Below are 25,926 nucleotides of genomic sequence, written 5' to 3' on the forward strand. Positions count from 1 at the left end.
AATCTTTTCATGATATCTCAACAATCTTTTTTCTCATTCAACTAGCCACTTGCTTCCTCCCCAGACTAAATCCAAATGTGTTTATTTAATTAAACTGAATACAACTCATTCAATTATCTTCTAATTTTTAATCCTATTTGAAACAGTTGCATAAATGGACCAAAAAAATCCATGCCAGTGGCATCCTCTCCTTATCCCAGAGACTCGTATGTGTGTACAGTAAAAAACTACCCCAGACAGATTTTAAAGAAATAGTAAAAATCATAAATTAGCTTTGTCCGGCTTTGTCCAGCTTGGAGCTATGCTTACGAGAGTGATCCTGCCCTTGTATCTACATGGACATAAGACCTTTTTGCATCATTTTGGGGGATTCTGGCAAACATCAGTCACAAAGAGCAGAGTTTAGCAATAACTATATTTTTGGGGCAACACACATTACGTTATTTTGGACGTTGTTTTGGAAGTTTGGCCAGCAGGGCTCAGTTCTCCCATTAATGTCAGTGGAGACTTTTCCATTGATTTCAGTGGGAGCAGGGTTGGTCCCGTTCATAGTTGGAGCTTAGATTCCATAATGCTAAGTGCTTTAGAAACACTAGAAATGCTTTAGATAGATAGAATTAGTCAATCCATTCAAAAATATGTCATGGAAACCTGTGCTAGGTCCATGAGACAACCTCAAGCTGTGTAAAGAAATATTTATGGGTTCTAAATTTAGAAAAAATACCATCTCAGCAGCGATCTCATTGGCAATCACAAACTAACACAGGTTAAGCCAAGTCAGTTAGCTGAATGAGAATTCTCGAAGGATTCGGTATGTAACACTCTTCTCTCTAGTCAGTGAACCAGTGCTTCAGCATGAGGATAAATCTGTTGGATGAGACTTGAAAACAAAGTCCTGACCTCTTGTGCTTACTAGAGATACCACAAAAGCAGCAAAGAGTCCTGTGGCACCTTATAGACTAACAGACGTATTGGAGCACGAGCTTTCGTGGGTGAATACATGAAAGCTCATGCTCCAATATATTTTTTAGGGCTTGGCTACCCTGGCGCTTTACAGCGTTGCAACTTTCGCGCTCAGGGGTGTGAAGAAACACGCCCCTGAGCGCTGCAAGATACAGCACTGTAAAGCCTCAGTGTAATCAGTGCTGCAGCGCTGGGATCGTGGCTCCCAGCGCTGCAAGCTACACTCATAGAGGATGTGGTTTACATGCAGTGCTGGGAGAGCTCTCTCCCAGCGCTGGCGCTGTGACCACACTCACACTTCAAAGCGCTGCCAGCAGCACTTTGAAGTTTCAGATGTAGCCATACCCTTAGTCTATAAGGTGCCACAGGATTCTTTGCTGCTTTTACAGATCCAGACTAACACGGCTACCCCTCTGATACTAGAGATACCACGGCACTTTCACAAGATTATGGGTATTAACCCTGAGATTCTGACCAAATTCCAATGCAGGTAATTGCTTTTTGTAGACTAGAAATTCAATTGAAAATGTATTCTTCATTTCTTACCCTGACTGATGCTTAGTTGTCTTCCTGTGTGCTATTGAATAGATATGCATTCCCAGGGACAGATACACTTCAGTGGTGGGAGAAGTGGTGTGTGTGTGTTTGTGTATATATGTATACTTTGTATCATTTCTACAAAAAGTGTTGTATGTAGATATGTTTATTTCTCTGAAGACTCTCACTCCTGAGTCTTAACTCCTTATCATGAGACTGGCAGAACTCTATTAACTCTTAAGTTTGTTGATCCTCAAAGGCAGCAATAGCAGGATAGAGTGTGAGATAGATTCCTTACTGGCTGTTGTGTGCCATTCCCTGCTGAGTATACAAGCTGCCCGCCATGGACTCCAGTCAGCTTCTTATGGACCAGAGTTGGTGAAGGAGCTGCCCTAGAGAGAGCAGGACTTAACAGTCATTGAACCAGCTCCTTCAGCTCCCAGCAGTGTCTTACTAGGTATTTTTTATTGTCTTACCCTTTTGAGGCCCTGCTCACTTATTTCTATGTTACTTCTTCTTCTAAAGCGAAGCAAATTTAAGAGCCTGGTGAGTTCTGCCAGTCTGGCACTAATGATTTGAAGATTGCACAGATTATATATTCAAGGCAGTAGAACTACAAGGTAATTTCCCCGCATACATTATGTATACAATCATTAAGCATTGTCATGGACACTTTGTTCTGCTTCAGACTGTTGTGCCTATGAATATTCTCCAGTTGTACCTCTATATTCAGGTGACTGACTCCCTCTACTTTGGACAGGTGGATGAAGGCTTGGTCATCTATGAGCACACACATAATGAGGCTGTGGGCTGGAGTGCAGAAGATTTCTTTACATTTACAGTCTCCTCCCCACCAGCAGCTCTGGATCTCCAGGTGTTTCACGTTGCCATTTCATATGAAATTAACAGACACGATCAGAGTAGTCGCCTGCTTGCAAATACAGGTAAGGTTACTGTGCTCTTTGAGACTCCTAATGTTTATGATCACATGTGGGATCCAACGAGCAAATTAGAAAAACTGCAGGGCAAACTTTTCCTCAATAACAAGTGGCCAAAATATTTATAGCATAGAGTGCAGTGTAGGTAATATTTTGTAAATGATTTCCAGTTGTTTTAGTAAACATTTAAAGGGACACTGATCAAAATGTAGTTTAAGTCCAAAACGTATGTTTTGCAAAAACAGAAAGGTTTTTGAGTTTATTATTAATGAAAAGGTTTTAGTGAATTATTTCTTTTTTCCCTCTTTCTGATGTCTGGGCAGAAGACTAGCCTGGGAAACTAAAGTTTACTAAACCTTTTTTTTTTTTTTAAGAGACCTTAAAATATTAAAGCACTTTAGAAATTCAATATATTTATTTGTTCCTCTTGAATTGCAAACACAACGTTATCCTTTTTTGCTGTAATGATGTGGTAGTAATTTCTAGGGATAATAATAGAGTGTCTTCTGTAGCTGTAAGGCATTGCTACATCTTTAATCCAACACCCATCCGTCAATACAGGAATTTATCTGCTGAATTTTAAATCTCTACTTTTTAAAAAAGTGTGGTAATAATTTTCTGGATTTGACAGACGGTAATGTGGGATATAAATATACCAGGAGAACGTTTGAAACATTGACTCCAAGTCCATCGTCCCGGAGCTCCATTAGTATTGCTGGTGCACATGTGCATCTTATTTCTGAATTGTTGCAATGACCAAGTAATAGTTTTTAAATGGCTCTTTTTCTTTCTGCAAGGTGCTATTGTTCAGGAAGGAGGTAAAGTCCTAATCAACAAAACAAATTTAGATGCTTCAAATCTATTGGTTAAGTTACCCGAGGTGCAACGTTCTATATATGAAGTCTGGTATCAAGTTATATCTTTACCTCAGCATGGCATAATTGTGGTTGGAGAAAGAAATATTACTGAAGAGAAACCTAACTTCTCACAGTACATACTTAACAAATTTGGAATCATTTACATGCATGATAACTCTGAATCACTTGCTGATTATTTCACTTTTGCTGTTTGGTTAAACCTGAAGAGTAAGTCTGCAAAAAAGCCTGATACTGATGTTTTGGAAGAGATGTTTAATATCACCATTGTTCCAGTGAATGACCAAGTTCCAGAGTTGAAGACTAAAGGACTGCGTTTGAAAGTTCTGCAAGGAGATACATCTGTGCTAGGACCAGAAAATCTGAAAGTCGAAGACTTAGACAACAGTCCAGGAGAGATCAAATACACAGTCATTAGCAATCCCACCAATGGCCATTTAGCAATGATGAACAATCTCAGTACATCCATACAAGATTTCACGCAAGCTGATGTTGATAGTGGCAGAGTTTGGTTTGTACAAGACGGAAGTTCATCCTCTGGGATTTTTTACTTTAGTGTGACTGATGGCAAACATCGCCCATTATACAAACTTTTCAACCTTGAAGTCACACCAGTCTCTCTCACCCTAGTCAACCTTACTGATGTGGTACTTCCACAGGGTCAGACCTCTGTCACTATTACTAATGTACAGCTATCAGCTACAACAAATGGAAAAAGTACTGACATTAGTTATGAAATAACAGTGCCCTTCAAATGTGGCCATTTACTGATTGGAAAGGAGCAGGTTACTAAGTTTGAGCAGGCAGACTTATACTCAGGAAGACTATCTTATCTTATGACAAATCTCAGTGCATCCCGGGATATATTGCAGTTTATGTTGTTCACCTCAGAAAGTAATCTTACGGGACAAGTACTCAATATCATAGCAGGGCCTTTGGTGAAAGCTGCATCTGACTTGAAGATTCCAAACCAGATGGTTTATAAATTAAGGATCAAGGACCTGGATGCTACAGAATTAGCAAATCTGACAAATAGCAATCCCAAATTTGAAGTGATAGTGCCCCCAGCTCATGGAAGAATTGTAAGAAGAAGGTCAATAAATGATGCTACATTTGTAGGAATTAATTTGTTCACACAAAATGACATTGACAGAGGTGTTGTGCTGGTTGATGTACATGCTAATCTGACAGGTATTGATATGTTAAATGACTCATTCACATTCATACTCATGGCTGATGATGTGCAGCCTGCTGTAGGCTATTTTCAATATGTCATAATGCCATATGATCCTTTACTTGTGCAGAGTTTTACAAGTCACGTGCCTTTCTTAACCCACACTGACACTTTAAAAATTCATACTACTTCCAAGGATGAGCCACCAGTTTCCCAACAGGATGAGGGACATACAGAAGCACTGGGAAAGACTGTGCAGAGCAGGTGGCAAAACCAAAATCGCTGGGGAAATCAAAATGAGGAAGATTCATTGCTTAATGGGGAACCAGTTGAGAGCAGATCTGCAGGGACCGAGACTACAGTTAAAGCAAATGCCAAAAGTCCCAGTGTGAAGCCACATGAAAGCAGCAACCCTTTGTCCATCATTATCCCACTTGCCTCAGTGGCTCTTTTACTCATTGTCGCTGTTATTTCCGTGTGTTTTTTCCTAATGTGTCATAAGACAGAAAAGGCAAAATCTCTCAGCAAAAATCAAACACAGACAATTCCCAGCACTCCAGGTCTCAGTCCAGAACAGAGCCTGACCATACCCATGGTCACAGTGACGCCTCTTCCAAAAGGGGCTGAAAACAGCACAGCCACCCCATTCGTGGCAGTCAGATGTAAACAGCTTCTTCCCACACCAGTTGCTTCAGCTGAAAAAAATTCTGTACAAAACAACTGGTTAAACCTTGATCCTGAAATGCTCCAGCATTGTCGAAAAACAAACCCAACTTTGAAACGCAATCAGTATTGGGTATAGAGTGTGGCCATTTTGGGTCATGTGGATTAATGTAGTTGTTTTTTTTTAAATATATAATGTTGACATTTGATCATTCTTTATTATACTTATTTATTATGGGTCAAATTCTGCTCTCTTTATTTTGAGCATGACCCAAACCTCAGTGAAGGCAATGCGCTGACTCCTATTGACTTCAGTGGGCTTTGGATCAGACCCTTAGTTAATATAATACCCACTGATTTCAGTGCCTTCTTTATCCTTGCGTATTTTAAATTAACTCATTATTTGCAATATTTTTTATTACCCTTGAAAGGGATAAGGCAGCATCAACATTGTGTCATTTACTGTATATTTTTATACAATATCACTTTTTAAAGAATCAAATTTGATACAAATAATCTGTATCTTTTGTCTGAACCAGCTTACTTTAAAGAAAATGCAACTGTGTTTTCATAAATAATTGGCAAGATGCTAATCTCAGGAACGTCAGTTAAACCTGAATGCTGTTCAAAGACCAGTGCTAAAGCAACAAAGCTGTGATTATTTTGACAATTATTCATCAAGATCCTTGAGCTGGAAGCCTAGGATTCTTCTCCACAAGGATACTACAGCAGTGATAATAGATATGTGATTCTGGTAAAACACTTATTACTAGGAGCTTTTGTTTGTTCTTTTTGTCATTTATTTTTAAAGTCTAGCCTCAAAGGTCTGCTGAATGTCAGAAGGCATGTCTGACCTCTAATCCACATGGCAAAAAACCATCAGTCAGCCTGTCTACAGCATTATCTTTAAGCTCTGGGTTTTGTCTGCAGAAACATATCCAATGTCCTACTGCTGTCTAAGGGCTGAATTCTGTCCTCAGGCCAGGTCCAGACTAGAGCTTTAAATCGATTTTAAGAGCTTTAAATCGATTTTAAGCTGTAACCGTCCACACTACAGAGTGCATAAAATCGATTTTAAGGGTCCCTAAAATCGATTTTGGAACTCCATCAAAACGAGAGGAGTAACCCCAAAATCGATTTTTTAAAATCGATTTTATGATAGTGTGGACGGCCATCGAAGTTAATGGCCTCCGGGACGTATCCCACAGTGCTCTAGTGGCCGCTCTACACAGGTAAAGGTACTCTTCTGCTGGCCAGGTAAACAGGAAAAGCCCCGGGAACTTTGAAATTCCATTTCCTGCTTGCACAGCGTGGAGCTCTCAGCAGCAGAGAGAACAATGCAGTCTCCTGAAAATAGGAAAAGAGCTCCAGCATGGAGCACACAGGAGTTACAGGATCTGATAGCTGTATGGGGAGAAGAGTCGGTGCTTTCAGAACTGCGCTCGAGCAGAAGAAATGAGAAAACCTTTGAAAAAATTTCTAATGCCATGCGGGAGAGGGGACATACCAGGGACTCGTTACAGTGCCGAGTGAAAGTGAAAGAGCTCAGACAGGCGTATCAGAAGACCAAAGCAGCAAAGGGCAGGTCAGGCTCTGCCCCCAAAACATGCCGGTTCTACGACGAGCTTAACGCAATATTGGGGAACAGCGCAACGACGAACCCCCCCTTGTCTGTTGATTCAGAGGTGGGCGTCGTGATTCCTGCAACTACGGAAGATTTATTTGATGGCGATGATCAGGATGATGAGGACCAAGAGGAGGGGGCTCCAGCAGAGAGCACAGAGCATTTTATCCCCCCAAACAGCCAAGATCTTTTCCTCACCCTTACTGAGGTTCCCTGCCAGCCATCTCAAGGCATTACTCCAGAAAATGAAGCTGAGGGACCGTCCTCTGGTGAGTGTAATTTTTCTTACCTTTCCTAAAACACTGACCCATGAGGTGGTTTTTAGAAAAGTCTCCATCCTGCTTGTTCGGGGAATGCGAGAGCAAAGCAGGGAAGGAGAGCAGCCTCGCCGCGGTTTGCTCTCCCGTTCCACGAACCACCCAGCAAACCGCAGGCAAGGAGACCTGCTTTTTGGGTGGAATGCGAGAGCAAAGCAGGGAAGGAGAGCAGCCTCGCCGCGGTTTGCTCTCCGGTTCCCCGAACCAACCAGCAAACCGCAGGCAAGGAGACCTGCTTGTTCGGGGAATGCGAGAGCAAAGCAGGGAAGGAGAGCAGCCTTGCCGCGGTTTGCTCTCCCGTTCCACGAACCACCCAGCAAACCGCAGGCAAGGAGACCTGCTTGTTCGGGGAATGCGAGAGCAAAGCAGGGAAGGAGAGCAGCCTCGCCGCGGTTTGCTCTCCGGTTCCCCGAACCAACCAGCAAACCGCAGGCAAGGAGACCTGCTTGTTCGGGGAATGCGAGAGCAAAGCAGGGAAGGAGAGCAGCCTCGCCGCGGTTTGCTCTCCCGTTCCACGAACCACCCAGCAAACCGCAGGCAAGGAGACCTGCTTGTTCGGGGAATGCGAGAGCAAAGCAGGGAAGGAGAGCAGCCTCGCCGCGGTTTGCTCTCCCGTTCCACGAACCACCCAGCAAACCGCAGGCAAGGAGACCTGCTTGTTCGGGGAACGCGAGAGCAAAGCAGGGAAGGACAGTAGCTTGATTACCAGTACAATCTACTACAGGGATTACTAGCCATTATTAACTTCCCATTTTCTCCGGACAAGGTCTGTGTGCTTCCCTGACCTGCGTCTGAGCAGAACTCTCTGTCCTCAGCCACAAGCAATAAGTATTAAAGGAATCCTAAGGTGACCTTGTGGTAAAGTAAAATGTTCAAGGTTCGGTAACAGGCACAGGTCAGTGAGGAGAAAGACTGTATGAATGGTTGTGTGAAATGTGTCTCATGATTCTTTTATCACTCTTTCCAAACCCCACCCCCCCACACACAGCTGCACATTTCTCCAGCCTCCCTCTCGCTTCTCATCCACGTGGGGGGGGTATCATAAGAAGATTGAGGAAAAGGAGGACGCGTGAGGACATGTTCACCGAAATTATGGCAGTGACCCGTACAGAGAGAGCTCAGCAGGGAGACTGGAAGCAATTGGTCGCAAAGTACAGGGAGGCTGCCAGTCAACGCGAAGACAGGAGGGACGCCAAAAATGATGTCAGGTGGCAGGAAGATCAGCGCTGGCGAGCAGCAACTCTGGATCTTCTTCGTGATCAGACTGACATCCTCCGTGATATGCTGCAAGAGCTCCGTGGTTTCAGAATGCCCCTACAGCCCGTGTATAACCTCCCTCAGTACTCACCCTGTCCCACACCTTCCAGAACCAGGCGTGTAAGAACGCGTGGGGGAAGGCTCTCTACACCAGCCCCCTCCACTGCTGCGGACACTCCAACCAGAAGGCTTTCATTAGATTGAAAAGCCCTTTGTGTCCTGTTTTTTCCCTCCTCTAATGATCCAAACTTCTCCCATGGCACCTTTGCCTATTTTTACTCTCAGGTCATGCTATTAAGGAAGTGTGACTGTAGTTTGGTAATGAACTGAAGCAAGCAGCTTTGGAAAGCTGCACGGAAGCTAGTTATCAGCATCAGGATTTGACAATTGGGGATATGGGTAATAAAGGGAAAACAAAGAAAGCAGCCATACCGTACCCTGGTCCATGAGAATTCTTGTTCTGTCTACTGTGATGCACTTTCTTCTTTCAAACCTCCCTCCCCCTTCCTCCAAACCTCCCTCGCTCCGTCCCCCATAGAACGCTGAGTTATGAAATTTCAAGCACAGTATTGTAACAACAAGCTTGATGCTTGATTGATGAAAGGATCTGATTTTAAATAAAGAACACAATTCTTGTAACACATAGTAGTAACTTTATTTTCAATAAAAAAGCAGTTAAGGAAGGTTGCAGGTCCTGTGCCTAGCAGCAGACGGAAGCAGCTAATGGTGGAGGTAGGTAATAATTGGGAACTACAGAATTATATGTTTTCCAATGGACAGCTCTCGCAAGTAACCTAAGCAAGCAATTGAGGAATGCTGCAGGCAAAGTATCTTGCAGCAGCAACACCGCATAGCCGGGGAGGGCAGCAATCAATTGAAAGGAAAATCAGCATTCAAACTGTACCCTGGCCCATGAGGAAGCTACTTTTCAGTGCTTCTCTGATGCGCACAGCATCCTGGTGAGATCTTCTAATTGCCCTGGTGTCCGGCTGCGCATAATCAGCGGCCAGGTGGTTTACCTCAGTCTCCCACCCCGCTATAAAGGCCTCCCCCTTGCTCTCACAGAGATTGTGGAGCACACAGCAAGCAGCAATGACAAAGGGGATATTGGTTTGGCTAAGATCTGAGCGAGTGAGAAGCGTTCGCCATCTCGCCTTAAGCCTGCCAAATGCACATTCTACCACCATTCTGCACTTGCTCAGCCTGTAATTAAACAACTCCTGAGCACTGTCAAGGCTGCCTGTGTATGGCTTCATTAGCCAGGGCATCAAGGGGTAGGCTGGGTCCCCAAGGATAACTATAGGCATTTGGACATCTCCAACTGTTATTCTCTGATCAGGGAAGTAGGTCCCTTGCTGCAGCCGTTTAAACAGTGTAGTGCTCCTGAAGACACGTGCGTCGTGAACCCTTCCTGGCCATCCCACGTGGATGTTGGTGAAACGTCCCTTGTGATCCACCAGGGCTTGCAGAACCATCGAAAAGTACCCCTTGCGGTTAATGTACTGGGCACCCTGGTGTTCCGGTGCCAAAATAGGGATGTGGGTTCCATCTATGGCCCCCCCACAGTTAGGGAATCCCATTGCAGCAAAGCCATCCACAATGGCCTGCACGTTTCCCAGAGTCACAACCTTTCGAAGCAGCAGCTTAATGATTGCTTTGGATACTTCCAGCACAGCAGCCCCCACAGTAGATTTGCCCACTCCAAATTGATTCCCGACTGACCGGTAGCTGTCTGGCGTTGCAAGCTTCCATATGGCTATTGCCACTCGCTTTTCCACTGTGAGGGCTGGTCTCATCCTGGTGTTATGCCGCTTCAGGACAGGAGAAAGCGAGTCACAAAGTTCAAAGAAAGTGCTCTTACGCATGCGAAAGTTCCGCAGCCACTGCGAATCGTCCCACACCTGCAGGACTATGCGGTCCCACCAGTCAGTGCTTGTTTCCCGTGCCCAAAAGTGGCGCGGAACGGGTAGAACCTCACCCATAACCGTCAGGAGCTCCAACGTGCAGGGGCCCGGGGTGTCAGAAAACTCGTTCTCCAGTTCGTCATCGCTGTCGTCCCCGCATTCAAGCATTCTCTCTTGCACTTCTGCATCATGGGTCAGCAGTGATAGAACGAGAATGCGTGAATTATTTACAGCATTCGCGATCAAGGACAAGAGCAGACCTGGATCCATGCTTGCTGCAAAATGGCGTTTCCCTCACTGCAGCCAGTAAAAACAGCGCGAACTGACTGTGTGCCGTTTACAGGAAGGGGGGGGGGCTGTACCCAGAACCACCCAGGACGGGGACTTTGATCCCATCATGCACTGGGCTAGTAACCCATAATTCCAAAGGGCAGGGACCCGTGCAGGAACTGTGGGATAGGTACCCAGAGTGCAACGCTCAGGGAAAACATGGACGCCAGGGAACATGGACGCTCAACATCGATGTAAGTAGCTCTAGTGTGGACGCGCAAAATCGATTTTATAAAGCCTGCTTTATAAAATCGATTTTAATAACATCGATTTTACCCTGTAGTGTGGACGTGGGCTCAGTAACACAAGTTCTGCTGTGTTTGAAGTCAGTGAGGCCAATCTATGAGACAGCAGAATTTAGTCCTCTACTGTACAATAGAATTTGTTGTTAAACTACTGAGAAAAATAAATCTGTGTGAAGTTGAGAAAATAAATATACTATGGAAGAGTTTCATAATTTAAGCTTAAACTACAGCAAGGGAGGTTTAGATTGGACATTAGGAAAAAGTTCCTAACTGTTAGAGTGGTTAAACATTGGAATAAACTGCCTGAGGAGGTTGTGGAATCTCCATCTCTGGAGATATTTAAGAGTAGGTTAGATAAATGTCTATCAGGGATGGTCTAGACAGTATTTGGTCCTGCCATGAGGGCAGGGGACTGGACTCGATGACCTCTCGAGGTCCCTTCCAGTCCTAGAGTCTATGAATCTATCAAGGAACTTTGATTGTTTGTGCCTTAAACACTGTGAAATAAATTACTTCAATTTAGCAACATTGATAAAATGTGCAATAATTTCTCTTTAAAGGGAATATTTCGTTTGTATGAAAGTACTTGCTAAACAGTGATATACAATCCAGTTTTAAGGTCCAATCCTGCCTTCAGTGAAGACTATGGCAAAACTTCCACTGACGTCAAAGAGAGCAGAACTCAACCTTAATAGAAAATTGCTGAGATTTTAACTGGTCCCATTATATATTGCCTGATCTATTTTGAAAATTTTATTTGGAAAGACCATTTCCCAGCTTCTAAACCAGCTTTTATGTGATAATCACGTACCTGATGTGGACTCACCACAATACCTTACAGAGTTCATACTAAAATGTCATTGTAATTTGACATCCAAATACTACCATTCTTACTTTAACATCCAGGACTGTAGTTGTATAAATGTTCTCATTGCCATTTCCTTCACATCATAAGGAACTGTTTAACCATAAACTGTATTCCCCCATTTATTTATTCCATTTAGGTGAAATTCATCCCAGTGCAGGGGGCCTTGCCAAGGCCTTGGTTACCACTATGCCTTGAGTGCCAAATTATGGATGCTTAAGCACAGGAGTGCTGGGGAAGGGAAAGGCACAGGGCGCTTTTTTAATCCCTCACCTCTCCCAGCCATGGACAGTTGTAATTAAGATGCTTTATGATATGTCATATGGTATAGGGATTCCAGAGGGTCCATTTCTACTGGAAAGCCCCACAAGGGTACATAAACACTCAGGGCCAAATCCTTAGCTGGTGAAGTCAGTGGAGCTACACCAGTTCAGACCAGCTAATGATCTGGTCCATAGGGTTAAGTATTCCCAAATTAAAATGTGTTTGATGAATTAGGGCCCAACCCTGCAGTCCTTGTACAGGCACAACTTCCACTGAGTCCATAAGGATAATGTGAGTGTATCCTGAATCAGAATTACAGAATTAAACACTGGTCACCAGTGGACTATTGTGATTTCAGAAACTAACATTTTACAGTCAATGTCCAATGTATTGTTTTTACTTCATCTTATAAGTGTATTTTTGTTTTGTAAAAGTGAAATTTTTTTAAAGGGTCCTTTTGTGACGTTGCACTCCATATGTTTTATGGAAATATGCTTATGAGTATGGATATGAAGTAACGGGAATATGCTTTATGCAAAAGGTCTCTGTGACCGAAGCCATCACAGTGGCATAGTCGAATAGGATATGTGCACAGCTGATTGCTTTGAGACACCGGTAGTGAGTTTTAAGGCTGGAGAACAGACAAAGTGGTTACTGGTTGTTATTTTCTCTTTCCTTATTTTGGGTTAGGGAAATAGAGACATAACAGTATGCAAAATAAGTAAGAGTGAAGCACAGAAGAAGCTAGAACTGCACAGGTTGCAGATTGCCCAAAAAGGCTGAACACTGGGAAAGTCTGTGTTAACTAAGAAGCCCCTGAGCTGAGTGTATCACAGTTTCAGTGACTCAACCTCTGGGTCTGTGCTGAAGCTGACTGAAGTGTCTAACTCAGCAAGACAGGAGTGGAGGGGCACCTGTTTTGGCAGGAGGGTTGTTCTCAGTGATATCCCAGCTCACTGAGTGACAGTCTCAAGGGAAGACAAATGGAAATTGATGTGCAATTTGCCTTGGAAAAGGCTGCCATGAAAGCAGAAGCAGCCAGACAAAGAGCTGCACATCAGCAAGCATTGGACTTAAAAGACAAAGAGATTGACGCACAGAAAGCTGCCCAGAAGGAGAAGGAAAGATAGAGGCAGCATGCTCAGGAGGAGAAGAAAAGAGAACTGGGTAGCAGATGCCCTGTCCAGAAAAGAGGAATTTTAGACGTACTGCCTCCACCATGGATGGTGTCATGGCAGTAAATTCAGGAAGAGGGTGTGATGTTGCACTCCATATGTTTTATGGAAATATGCTTATGAGTGTAAATATGATGTAACTGGAAAAGGTCTCTGTGACCGAACCCGTCACAGTGGAAACTGAACCCGTCACACCTTTCATTACCAAATAGATTTCAAAATTGCAGCATAAGATTATGATGAAAAGATTTGTAAGAACAACAAAGAATTCAGTTTTATACATTGCAACATGTTTTTTAAAAAGCTATAAAAAGTTGAATTATAGAGCAGAAATACATCACTTTATCCTGCTACAAATAAAATCCTGTTTCCCAGTTTCCTAGTGTTTTTTTTTTTAATGGTATATATTTCATTGGACTATAAATAGGCTTTTCCACACAAAATCAGATCACTGGTGCATCATATCTGCTTCTAACAGTGGTTGGAACTTGATGCTACAAAGACAAATGTGAATTTATTCCACCACGCACCTGACTGTTCAGAACAATGTAGTATCGAGCTATATGTAGTAGTTTGCACAAGTTCACAAGGTATTGCATTTGATTTATTTCAACAAGTTTTTCCACATCCAGTTGCTCCATAAACTGGGAAGAAGATACTTGGAATTCTTGATCTTGACTCCTAATCCACTTGTTTCTAGATGTATTTTGTTATTTAGAAAATATGTCTCACATCCTTTGATCTATCATGTCTGATCTTTTAAAGTGTAAAATCATTTTGTGTTTAGTAGCCTGGAATACATATCTAAAAGTTACTTCATTTAGTTTGCTAGGGATGTCTTACACTAGTTACTTGACAGCATGCTGACAAGCTATGTGTTACATTAAGCAATAGGAAGCAAATCTAGCACAATAGTGAAAAGGGTATTTTGTGAAATGCAAGTACAATAAACCTCTATCCAGCTATTTGCTATTTGAAACTGTCAGGCTGCATTGTTGAGCTGCATTTTTGTATTTGTATTATCATAGTGTCTAGAAACCAAACAAGAATCGGGGCCCCATTGTGCTAGGTACCGTATAAACACAGAGTAGTCTGCAGTCCCTGCTTTGGAGAACTTAAAGTCTAACTTCTTATTTGGGAAAAATATGAGGTGCTGAGTGACTTCAATTCTCCCTGAATCATGAGGGGTAGGAAGTGCTCAGCACTAGAAGTGCTCAGAATTTGTAGACAAAATGTTGTTTTGCTGGGAAGTTAATTTCCAATAAAATTGGGAAAATAAATAAATAAATAAATGTAAAGGTCAAAATGGACAAGAAAGGTTTCAGAATTATTGAAATGAGAGGTTTCAATTGACCCAATCTGATTTTTTTCCCCAGATTTTCAGGTCATGATTTCCACTGTTCAATACAGGGAGTCCTCAGACTTATGACACAATTCGTTCCTCAGAATTCTGTTGTAAGTTGAAACTGCTTTTCCCATAGGAATCAATAGTATGAAGGGAGGATCGGTTCCTGATCCAAGGCTTGATACACTGTTTTTACAACAATAACCCAGTTTTTTGTACTAAATGAATTATAGATGACTAATGTTGCAAGATCACTGTATTTTCTGTACACTATTTTGTAATAAGCATTCAAATAAACATATAAATTCCCATATGCTGCTCAGAATGCCAACAACACAGGTTCAGAAAGCCAGGGAGAATGGCTCACATGCTGAGCCTCAACCAATCACTGTTCAAGTTTTCTGATTGGCTGGGGCCAGGAGCCAATCAAAAACAAGCGGCAACTCTACCCGGCAACAATCTCCCCTGCTGCCTCGAAGCCTGTCAGGGTGAAACAAGCGTTGTGGGGCGAAACCAGGACCAGCGCTAGTATTTTTAGCGCCCTAGGTGCACGGGCATTTCACCGCCCCGCACGCTGGTCCCGCGGCTCCAGTGGAGCTGCCGCAGTCGTGCCTGCAGGAGGCCCACCAGAGCTGCGGGAGCAGCGGACCATCCGCAGAAATGCCTGCGGCAGCTCCACTGGAGCCGCGGGACCAGGGGACCCTCCTCAGGCACGACTGTGGCAGGTCAACCGGAGCCGCCTGCCCTCCCCCGCAAAATGCTGCCCCCCCAATAATCCTGGCACCCTAGGCGATTGCCTAGGGCGCCTAAATGGAAGCGCCGGCCCTGGGAGAAACGGGCAGTCAATTGAAAAGCCTCATAAATGGCATGTGACGTAAGTCGGGCGTCATAAGTCCAAGGACTCCCTATATATGTGATTTCCACTTTTTGTTCCTATTCAGTACAGGAAAAAAAAATTAATTCTCAAAAATTTGAATGGGAAAGAGTACGATTTCCTGCCCAGCTCTATTCAGCGCCTTGCAGTACTGGGCCTAAAATCAGGACATCAATATCAGTAACAGTATTCAGTTCTCCCCTTTTCACATGCACATACTCTTGCTCTTCGTTAAGCATCTAAGAATGTTGTGCTAAAAATGTGTTTCTTCATGTTTTTTGCTCTCCGTACTTACAAAGCTTTTGCTTCTTCCATCTTGGTAAAATTAATAGAAGCAACATGAAACTAGTCAGTCATTTCTGCAGCAAGTTAAAAACGGTATAGCTTCTCTTGCGATGGCCAAACCCAACAGTGAGACTGGTGCAGGGCCCTAAAATGCAAGCTGCCTCCCCACACCCAGCATCTTTTCAAATCTATCCTGTTACTGTTTTAAGTGTAGTCAATGAATATTTTTAAACATACTGAAAATAATTGTCCTGGCAAATGCGATGGAAACTCTATTAATTTATCTTAACTTGATTCAGAGTAAAGTTAAATGTTAAATTCCTGCCAGAGCTGCATATCTGAAATTCAATCCCAGCAGAAAGTTTGTGATTTGTGAAATCCCTGGCTTGGAAGCTGTTCACAGACTCTGTAATGAAGCCTTTTCTTCAACATGCTCATTTTCCCCATTTCTAGACTTGCTTCTGTGTTTCTTGGTCCTTTTATGCACCTGCTGAAACCACTACCAACTGATTAAGTTGTTTGTTTGCAGTGTGAGGTTTTAGCTGAGTAACATTTTCTTAACCTCAGAGTCAGAGAGGCATTAGATCTCATAGATTGGCTGGAAAAGTAGAGACTGAGCAGATTAAGTATTGAAATCGTGCTGTATTGAATATCTCAGAACTGTTTGGACAGGAAACAAAAAATTAGATCTTCATTAAATGCATAGCATATGATTGATGATAAAGTCCATGTACTGCATTTAATGTACTTTATTTTGCATAGCATCTTTCATGTATGTTGCCAGAAAATACTTCACTGAATGAAATAACACAGTAACAAAGATCACAAAAATGAGGAAGAGAGAAATTGAGATGAGATATATTTCAGCTAATAACTGGAATGAGATGGAGACTCAGGAAGGCAGAGAGTTTTTTCCAGACAACAAAAGATGCATCAACATCAACAAGAGAGCCCTCTAAAAGAGAGAGAGGCAAATTGTAGACAAGCAGAGGGAATGAGGAGGGCAAGAGAGAGGCAAGTTCTATGAGGTAGGCTGGACTTGTCTGGATCCAAGTGCATAGAAGGATTTAAGAACAAGGAGAGCAATTTGGAACTGGATCCAGAAATCAGTGATGAGCCGGTAGAGTGTGGATAGCAGAGGCGAAGCAGCAATGCTTCTGTGTATGTGCAAGAAGCAGGTAGTAGTATTCCACATATACTGGGCCTTGAGAATTGGCTATGTGCCACAGAAAATGGAGTTGCCGAAAAGAATCAGGGTGAAAGGAACGAGTTTTCTTGACTGAGTGGCTGGTGAGATGCTGTAGTTAAAAGGTGTGTGTCTCTGTGTAACTCTATGCCTGTTGCAGGAGATTGAAAAGGAAGATTCATTTGGCTATAAGGCAAACATTTTGAATGTTTTCTCCATTTACATGAGTAGCTGGCACTGTCACAAACCCCATTTCAGGGGACTCCTTAATGAGAGAGTCATTGAAATCTTAACTTATAGGTAGGAATTACTGATTTGTTTTCAGACTAACACTTGTCCAGTCTGACTCAGCTGAGTATCATATAGTGTGATCCAGATGTTGCAACAACATTCTTTGATGAATGAAAAAAATTGTTAGTTTATTGCTTTAAAAATAAATAAAAATAAATCTTGTAAATGTCTCCAGTAGTATAGTAAGGAAAGGGTTAATGTGAATTCGTATGGAGTTTTAACTCTCTCTGCTAAACAGAATTTGAAAGGTTTTCATATTTAAAAATACATGTTTATTTGCAAACATTAAGAGGCATTTATAATTTGGCTCTAGAGGCCCTAATTCTAAGATGCATCTGCTCAGTGTGAGGAGTAGTACAGTGCAGGATGGAGAGTAGTACAGATCCCTGAAGACTGCTTTAATTTACCCCTTGCTTCCCACAACAACCTCAAAGGGCTGTTCCAGAGACTAAGGAGAGCCAGAGTGCAGCGGTGACTAGGTTACTACCCCTTTGAATCAACCCAAAGTAGAGCAGGGACCAGAATCCGGCCTAAAATGCCATGCTCTATTCCTGTATCTAAAAACTGGTATCTGTGTATCTAGGTGGATATTTAAGATGTCCAGATAGAAATTGGTACATAAGATAAAAAGAGGGCTAGTCTTGTGAGTTGTGCAGCACTTCACGAAAGTAAGTGAAGAGGTGGTGGTGCTACAAAGTTTCGGTGTACACATGAAATCATGAGAGTAGTTGTGTGAATAACTTCCATCCCATCATACACCTGTAGACAACTACAATCCATGAAAAATAAGAAAAATGAAATTCTCTATAATTTTTTAAGTTACAACAGGGCTATCACCCCTATCAGAGTCTCTAGGAGATGGACTTTTAGAGGGCTCAGGGGCCTAGATCCCAAGATCAGATCTGGATGACAATTGATTATGTGTACTCTGATGGAGAGAGATAAAAATCATACAATTTTTAATAGTTTATTTGTGGTCTGGCCTAACTCTCTGGAAACACGTCACCTGTAAAGACAAACATCTCATTTGTTCAAATGGCGCCAGTTTAATACTTATCTATGCATTGGATTGATGGCCCTGAAGTTGGCTGTCCTATTGATTAATATACAAAGACCAGTGTGACAAATACTATCCTATCACAACATTTCATTCCTGGCTTGGGGGAAATCAGCTGTAAGGCTTAGACTAGTGTCTATGCTTATTCCTTCCTCAGAGGCTCTGCTGACTTTGCCAATTGGTACCCATTGTGCTGGTGGGATTTTGTCCCCATGGGCACTTGACTAAACACCAATTTATCTTACACAGACCTCTCCAAAGCCACCAGATGGTACTAATTTTGTCACTACTGATCTGGATTCAAACCTCCTACTGACCTGAAAGCAAAAGATGCAATAGAAAATCTCTGGCTCATTACTAAAGCCCGAGATAGCCAAACCTATAAGTATCTTTAATCAGAAGGTTCATTATACACAAATTATTGTTGTTACTGTACGGGAACTCATCATTTTGTTCCCTTTAGATACACAGTGCAGCTGCAAGTGTAAGCCAGGTCATAATTTTAAACTTCCTGTGGTCTGGGTGAAGTTGTATAGTCTGAGTAAAGTTATCGGCTAGTCTTTTCCTAATACGGATAGGCCCCTTTTATAGATTAAGGGCCAGGTCCTCAGTGCATTAGGAAGCATTGCACAGCTTCAGACAATGTGGGGGCTTATTCTCTCCTGTGTTTTGATCTGCTCAGAACCTGAGAGGGGATGGGGACTGTTGGAAGCTGTGAATTAGTGGAGGGAACTGTACTCTGTTTCTCTGCATCTCTCATATATCCCGCACATTGAGGGACTGGTGGAGGAGCTGATTCTGCCAGGTTCACACCATCTGAGAAATGGTGAGGAAATTCTCAGATTTACAGCCCTGGCCAGATCCCTGCTCCTTGAGAAGATATGCAAACATACACAGCTACCAGTTTAACTTATGTTTTTTTGTAATTTTTTTTTTAATCACAGGAAAGGCCCATCACAAAATCTTGACATCAGTATATATAAACTACATATTTGGGTTAGATCTTTAGCTGGTTTAAACTGGCATCTGTTGAAGTCAGTGGACCACATTGATCTATACCAGTTGGGGATCTGGCCCGTCATCTGTAAAATGTTGATTTTCATCATGCCATTGTACATGAAAAACATATTATATCATGACCTCAATTGTGTATTTTCTCCTATTTTGTCTCCCACGTAAAGTTAAATTTTCTCCATTAAGGATTTGATATTGTTTCAACCATTTGTAATGCACTGGAGTTGTTAGAGCTCTGTTATCTGATTATTACATGTTTTATTATTAACAAAATCATGAGTACTCATTTCATGGTGTTAACTGGAAGATTTAATTTACCTAGCAATCCACTACACAGATTTTTGGAACAGGACAAATTTTAATATTTAGAACTGTGGAAAGACTTCTGTAATCATTGTTCTAATGATCTTATAAAAATCATGTGAGACGGGATATCCACTTTTTTGGCAAGATTTCCAGTATTGACTATGCATCATGTAATCTGGTTTCCAATAAAATCCATTCAAATTAATGTGTTAAGGATAATAAGATATATTTCTGTTTTTCTGTGATATTGCTTCACAGTCTTCTGACTATATGATACATAAATCAGTTTCCTAATTATCTTTTATCTCCTGTGTCAATGGGTGTGAAAAAGAATTAAGCCCTTTGCTTGTATTGTCTGCAGGGCCTCCTTCAGTTATCTAACATGAAAAAGTCCTTTTCCTTTAAAATGCCAGTCAGCTATGACTGAAACATGCTTTGAGTACAGTGTAAGAGTCATATTGTCAGATAAAGTTAAAGCATATGTTTCAAAGTGCCAAAGGCGGGTAAAGTATTTCACAAAGATTCTTTACCGTACATCACTGACCTCAACCTCTAACCCATTACAGAAAGAGAGAGATGCAAATGACTAATATCTTCCACAGGAATATATGATTAAGACCAAAGAGGATGCCTGACTCTGTCTACAACCTATCTTTGAAGGTCCCTTAAAAAAACTAGAAACAGGAAATTGCCTGGTTTCGTTTCACCCTCTTTTGGGGGGAGGGGACAGATAATGAAGAACTTCAAATGACTTTTTAGGGCGGCTGTATCTTTTGGTTGGATCTGACTTGCCTGTGGTAGTTTTTACCACCTAAACCAAAGAGCTTTGTGTACACATGGGATGTGTAGTGATGAGAGAATGTATCTTTGCAATAAGATTTAACATGAAGTATAAAATCTAGAGCATGAGGTTGCATTACTGCTGTAAGAGAAATGAGCTGTAAAGAGAAATGTTTTTTCCTGTAGCCATTTCTCCCAGTCTGACGTGTAGTAAGAACTCAGATTCTCAATGACCAAAGCCTTCTGAATGTCCTTCCTCAAGCATCCTACACTTAGAGAAGGATAGCCTGGATTCTTTATCATTGCTGTTTATATGCTCTTCTTTCCAATAAGCAGCACTGGAATCTCACACCTTTATATCAATCAAAGCAATTTTGCCTACACATTATTGTCAAATATTTCACTAATCCTATGGGTGCTGGACAGTGGTGTTACCTCTTTGCTTCTGTGACAGTGCTTGCTTTGACGTCAAGCATTAATGAGTTGCACTCTGCTGTGTCTGCTCAGATCTTGAACCAAGGCTGAATTAATCTTTTGTGGGCCGGGCTCCAAACATATTTGTGCGCCTCCAGAGGGGCAATGGAGCATTGGCACGGGGAGGTCAGTCCCCGGAGTGAGGGGCTGGCCAGGTGCATGGTATGGCAGAGGTGGCCCTGCTCTGCCAAAGCCCAGTGCAAGGGCACTGTTTACAAACTGGCAGTTGTCAGATGCACAGTGGCCTGCCCTGTCGGGCCTTGGTCCATGCTATGCCACACAGCCCTGCCCAACACCCCCCAACTCCCTAGGGCCAGAGGCCCCCCAGACTCCCCGCAAAAGCACAGCACCCTGCACAACACCACCCCTGCCCACAGCCCCACCACAACTGCCCAGCATTCTCCACAGAACCCCCACTCCCTAGTGCCCCAACACACACATCTTCCCTGCCCCCTCACAGCCCAGCACCCACCCAGGCCTCCCAGAAACCCACTCCCTGCCTTCCAGCCACACTCACCAGCACTGCTGGGAGGTGACTGTGTCTGCTGGGCTGAGTCAGCAGAGCATCCAGGGTTGGTCCCGGAGCCAGGAATGTTCCGGCCCCTTGGGAGTGGCGCAATCATCCAGGCCGGCTCCCTCAGGACCCACTTTACTGGAGGGGCCCAGCCACGCCCCCCACACTGTCCCCCAGCCCCCCACTACTGGCTGAGACACCAAGGCTTCTGCACCAGTACCAGGCGGCACAGCTCCAGGGAGACAGGCAAAGCCCCACAGGTGGTGGGAAGCAGAGACTGCATGGAGCCAGAGGTGCACTGGGGTCTGGCCAGGGGGCAGAGAGGAGAAGGGGAGCGGGGCCAGGAGGAGAAGAGGAGCCCTTGGTCGGCAGGCAGGCCGAGAGAAGCAAGTGGTGGGCGGGGGGAGCCAGCGGGGTCTCAGGGCACAGTGCAATTGGAACAGGCCAGGGCCCCTTCTGAGCATGGGCCCAGCTCCATGGAGCCACTGGCACCATTGTAAACCAAAGACTGTCTTGAACAAGTTTTCCTGATCCACTTAGGGTTTTTCTAACACCGGTAAGTTGGCTGCAGAGTTGAAGCTACTGTGCTTTCATCAGAGGTGTACAATATAAAATACAAAATCAAATTTACTGGTGCAGAGAGTCTTCATTCCTCAGCATTTTGGAATTGAGTAGGCTGAATTTGAGACCCTCCGTCCTTGCACTTTTTTCCAGTCCAATCTACCTTATAAGTATTGTGGGCTCCTGCTTAAAAATCCAGAACTGAGCTTTACATAACAGTGTTTCAATTAGTTTCCTATCAAGATAATCAGAAATGCTGGTTTTATGAACCTAAAACTAGAAACATAAGGCTGAGATAATTTTGATTTAAAACATCTACAGATTTGACATTATTATCCTTAAGTCAGAGAATTCTACAAGCAAGTAGTGTATTAATCTTGAGATGGCATGAGCAAGTGCTGTATGCATATGAATGAGACAAATATTAGGATCAGTCTGGCTAAGTGCAGAGTAAATAACAGCCCAGATCATGTAAGTACAAGTATGTAATGAGTTTGCAATTTAATAGGAACAGCTAAGAATCTTTATAGTCAGGCCAAGCATTTCATATACATTAAGCACATATTTTACAGCACGTTGCATTAGCACCATTGTCTGGTAGTGGAGAAAATGTGTATTGGAATAAGATGGTACAAAGAGGAATATTAATGCAGTCACCTCTTCAATGGTTTGAGTTTAGTGAGATGCTTTCCAGGTTTCTTCATCTCCTCACAGTGTTGTTTTTCCTGATTATATAATATATCACTAAAAACCATCGGTGGTTTGATAAACAGAAAATCTCTGACAATGTGCCCATAGTCATCTTTGGTTCTTTTTTTGTTTTCCAAAAGCCTGGTAGACACTGCTTCATGAAAAGGTAGACAAACATATTTGAAAAAAAAAATTATATTAAAAGAGGGAGAGAGAGAAATTAAAACTGTTTCAAAAGGAGTTTTCAGTGGAACATATCTTGGAAGGACTCAAATAACAACTACATTTAGCTGAAGTGACATAGTATGTTTTGTAGATACACCAGTAGAAAGGGAGATTTTTAAAATTATGTTCGGTGAAAGTCATATATAAACTTTGTTACCATGCATCTGAGCCAGCCATAGTTAAGAGGATGGACTGAAGAAACAATTTCCTGTTTACCCAACACATACTTTTTATCATCATTCTCTTTTCTCTGAAATCTCTCTTTTTTTTTGTCCCCTTTTCTTTTGCTGTCATTTTGTGGCATTTTGAGCCTACGGTCTGGAAGTGTCCATAAGAGTGAAGACTCCCAGATAACTAATTGCTGCAGAGGTATTACAGTAAGGTTATGCTACCACAACTGCTGATTTAACTATTCGAAATGGGCCTCATGACAAAAAACATAGCCTCATACTAAGGGAGGTGAAAGACAATGCTGTGAAAATCTTCAGTTAAGGTCACAACTAGTCACAGGTACACCCAGTAAAAAATAATGTATGTCATACTTACAAAGTGGGGGAATTTATCCTGGAATGCAAAAAAACTGAAAAGGACTCTGAGCAACAACAGATAATCAATGGAACATGTTCTCAGTGTAATGCTGTAGTAGGAGGTGTGTACACAGTGTACAGATGTATAAGCAGAGGAATATCAGGTAGGACTAAGGAAGTGGCAGTACCTCTCTATATGGCATAAAGGAGACCATTACTAGAATACTGTGTTCAGTTCTGGTGTCTACGCTTATAAAAGGATGCTGGAAAACTGGAAAGGGTTCTCGATGAGGGGCATTGCCAGCAGATCGAGGGATGTGATCATTCCACTGTATTCGACATTGGTGAGGCCTCATCTGGAGTACTGTGTCCAGTTTTGGGCCCCACACTACAAGAAGGATGTGAAAAAATTGGAAAGAGTCCAGGGGAGGGCAACAAAAATGATTAGGGGGCTGGAGCACATGATTTATGAGAAGAGGCTGTGGGAACTGGGATTGTTTAGTCTGCAGAAGAGAAGAATGAGGGGGGATTTGATAGCTGCTTTCAACTATCTGAAAGGGGGTTCCAAAGAGGATGGATCTAGACTGTTCTCAGTGGAACCCGATGACAGAACAAGGAGTAATGGTCTCAAGTTGCAGCGGGGGAGGTTTAGGTTGGATATTAGGAAAAAAATTTTCGACTCAGAGAGTGGTGAAGCACTGGAATGGATTACCTACGGAGGTGGTGGAATCTCCTTCCTTAGAGGTTTTTAAGGTCAGGCTTGACAAAGGCCTGGCTGAGATGATTTAGTTGGGAATTGGTCCTGCTTTGAGCAGGGGGTTGGACTAGATGACCTCCTGAGGTCCCTTCTAACCCTGATATTCTATGATTCTGTTCTATGATTAGAGATGAAACATTCAAGGAAATAATTGAGAACATGCCTTACAGTGAGACATTGGGACTGAGACTTGCCTTATGGTGAGACATTTGAGGAAAATGTGTTATACTGAGAGAGTTAAGAAACGTGTTATATTTAGTTTATGGAAGAGAAGGGTCAGAGGTGACTTGATCATGGTCTACAAGTACCTACAGGGGGGAATATATTTAATCTAGCAGGAAAAAGGTATAACAAGATCAAATAGTTGGAAGCTGAAGCTGGACAAATTCAGACTAAAAATAAGGTGCACATTTTTAGGAGTGAAGGTACTTAACGATTGGAACAACTTACCTTGGAACATGATAGATTCTCTATCACTGGAAATCTTTAACTCAAGACCAGATGTCTTTCTAAAATATATGCAATAGCTCATGCAGCAGTTATGGTCTTGAGTCAGTCAGGGTCTATGACCTATTATGCAGGAAGTTGGTCTAGATCGGTGTTTTTCAATCTGTGGGTTGGATTGCAGCATGTAAGGCATTGGGTTGCCTTGCTCTGGTCAGCACCATTAAAAGTCCCGTTGGTGGTGCCGCCCTGCTAAGGCAGGCTAGTGCCTACCTTTTCTGACACCATGCTGCACTCCGGAAGTGGCCACAGGGGTCCGGCTTCTAGGCAGGGGGGCCATGGAGCTCCATGCGCTGCTCCTGCCCCGAGCACCAGCTCCGCACTCCAAACTGATGGGGGTAGTGCCTGCAGGCAAGAGTCATGAAGAGCCACTTGTATGCCTCTTCCTAGGAGCCAGATCTGCTGCTGGCCGCTTCCAGGGCACAGCACAGTCCATGATACACCCCAGCTGCACTGCTGAGCTACCAGAGGTAAGTCTGTGCCTGTGCCCCAATCCCCTTCTCTAGTGGTGAGGCCCCCCACAAACTTGAACCCCTCATTCCTGGCCCCACCCCACAGTCCTCACCCCTGCACCTCAACCCTTTGCACCAGCCCTGATCCCCTTCCACACCTTAGACCCCTCATCCCTAGCTCCATTGGGTCATGGGCATCAACAATTTCCTTCAACTGGGTCCCCAGAAAAAAGGTTTGAAAATCCCTGGTCCAGATGTTCATAACAGTCCCTTCAGGCCTTAAATCTATGAATCTATGACCTAAAAATGAGGCAGATTCTACCTTATTAAGAGTGAGGTGCACTAAAGTTATACTCCAAAAATGTCAATAGAGCTGCTGTATGCTCAGTAGCTTTGAAAATCAGGCCACTATTAACATGTTTAAATATGGATATAGTAGCCTAAATGTAGGCAATCCAGATTTGTAACTCTTGCCCTAGAAGAGGCTCCTTTGCTCCTATGTAATACAGCCCAGAGTTTCTCCCTCAGAGTTTCGTACGGTTCTGACATGGAATTAATACAGGTAAAAAGTGTTCACTAAGGAATTATGCCAGGGAAATGAGCAGACTCTGGAAGTGCTCTCTTTGTCTGACACTAGTTTTGACTTTGTTAGCTGAAACTTTTAATCTAAAAACAGCCAAATAAATCTCTGGTTGGCTCTTGTTGCCTAAGTCAGGTGGATTCTCGTCAATCACAGTGCAATGCTTTGAAAGAACGACATTCTCTCAACCCCGTACGTGGAACCTTCAGGGGGATTTACTATTTCTAAACAGAAGAAATTAGTTTACATTTTAAAAAGGAACAGATACTGGTGTTTTTTTTAATTGGGTGAAATGATTACATCTTTAAAAAGAAAAATATGATAGACATTTCGTATTACATTTTCATACTGTAATATAGTCAAGGTCCTTCAT

The 25,926-nt window shown here is 42.9% G+C and overlaps 1 protein-coding gene across 5 annotated transcripts in view; it reads left to right on the plus strand.

Annotated features, from left to right (window-relative positions):
• LOC115653702 (chondroitin sulfate proteoglycan 4-like) overlaps positions 1 to 25,926 on the plus strand; it is a 92,707-nt gene that overhangs the window by 57,699 nt on the left and 9,082 nt on the right. For 3 of the 5 annotated variants that reach the window (XM_030567261.1, XM_030567260.1, XM_030567262.1), the window contains exon 9: positions 2,261 to 2,444. In XM_030567261.1, coding sequence (XP_030423121.1) covers positions 2,261 to 2,444 — 184 coding nt within the window. Of the gene's footprint in view, positions 1 to 2,260; positions 2,445 to 3,235; positions 6,125 to 25,926 lie in introns of those variants that run through there. The other 2 variants (XM_030567258.1, XM_030567259.1) reach the window with 1 other exon arrangement.

The sequence above is a fragment of the Gopherus evgoodei genome, chromosome 6 (assembly GCF_007399415.2).
Source record: "Gopherus evgoodei ecotype Sinaloan lineage chromosome 6, rGopEvg1_v1.p, whole genome shotgun sequence".
Taxonomy (NCBI): Eukaryota; Metazoa; Chordata; order Testudines; family Testudinidae; genus Gopherus; species Gopherus evgoodei.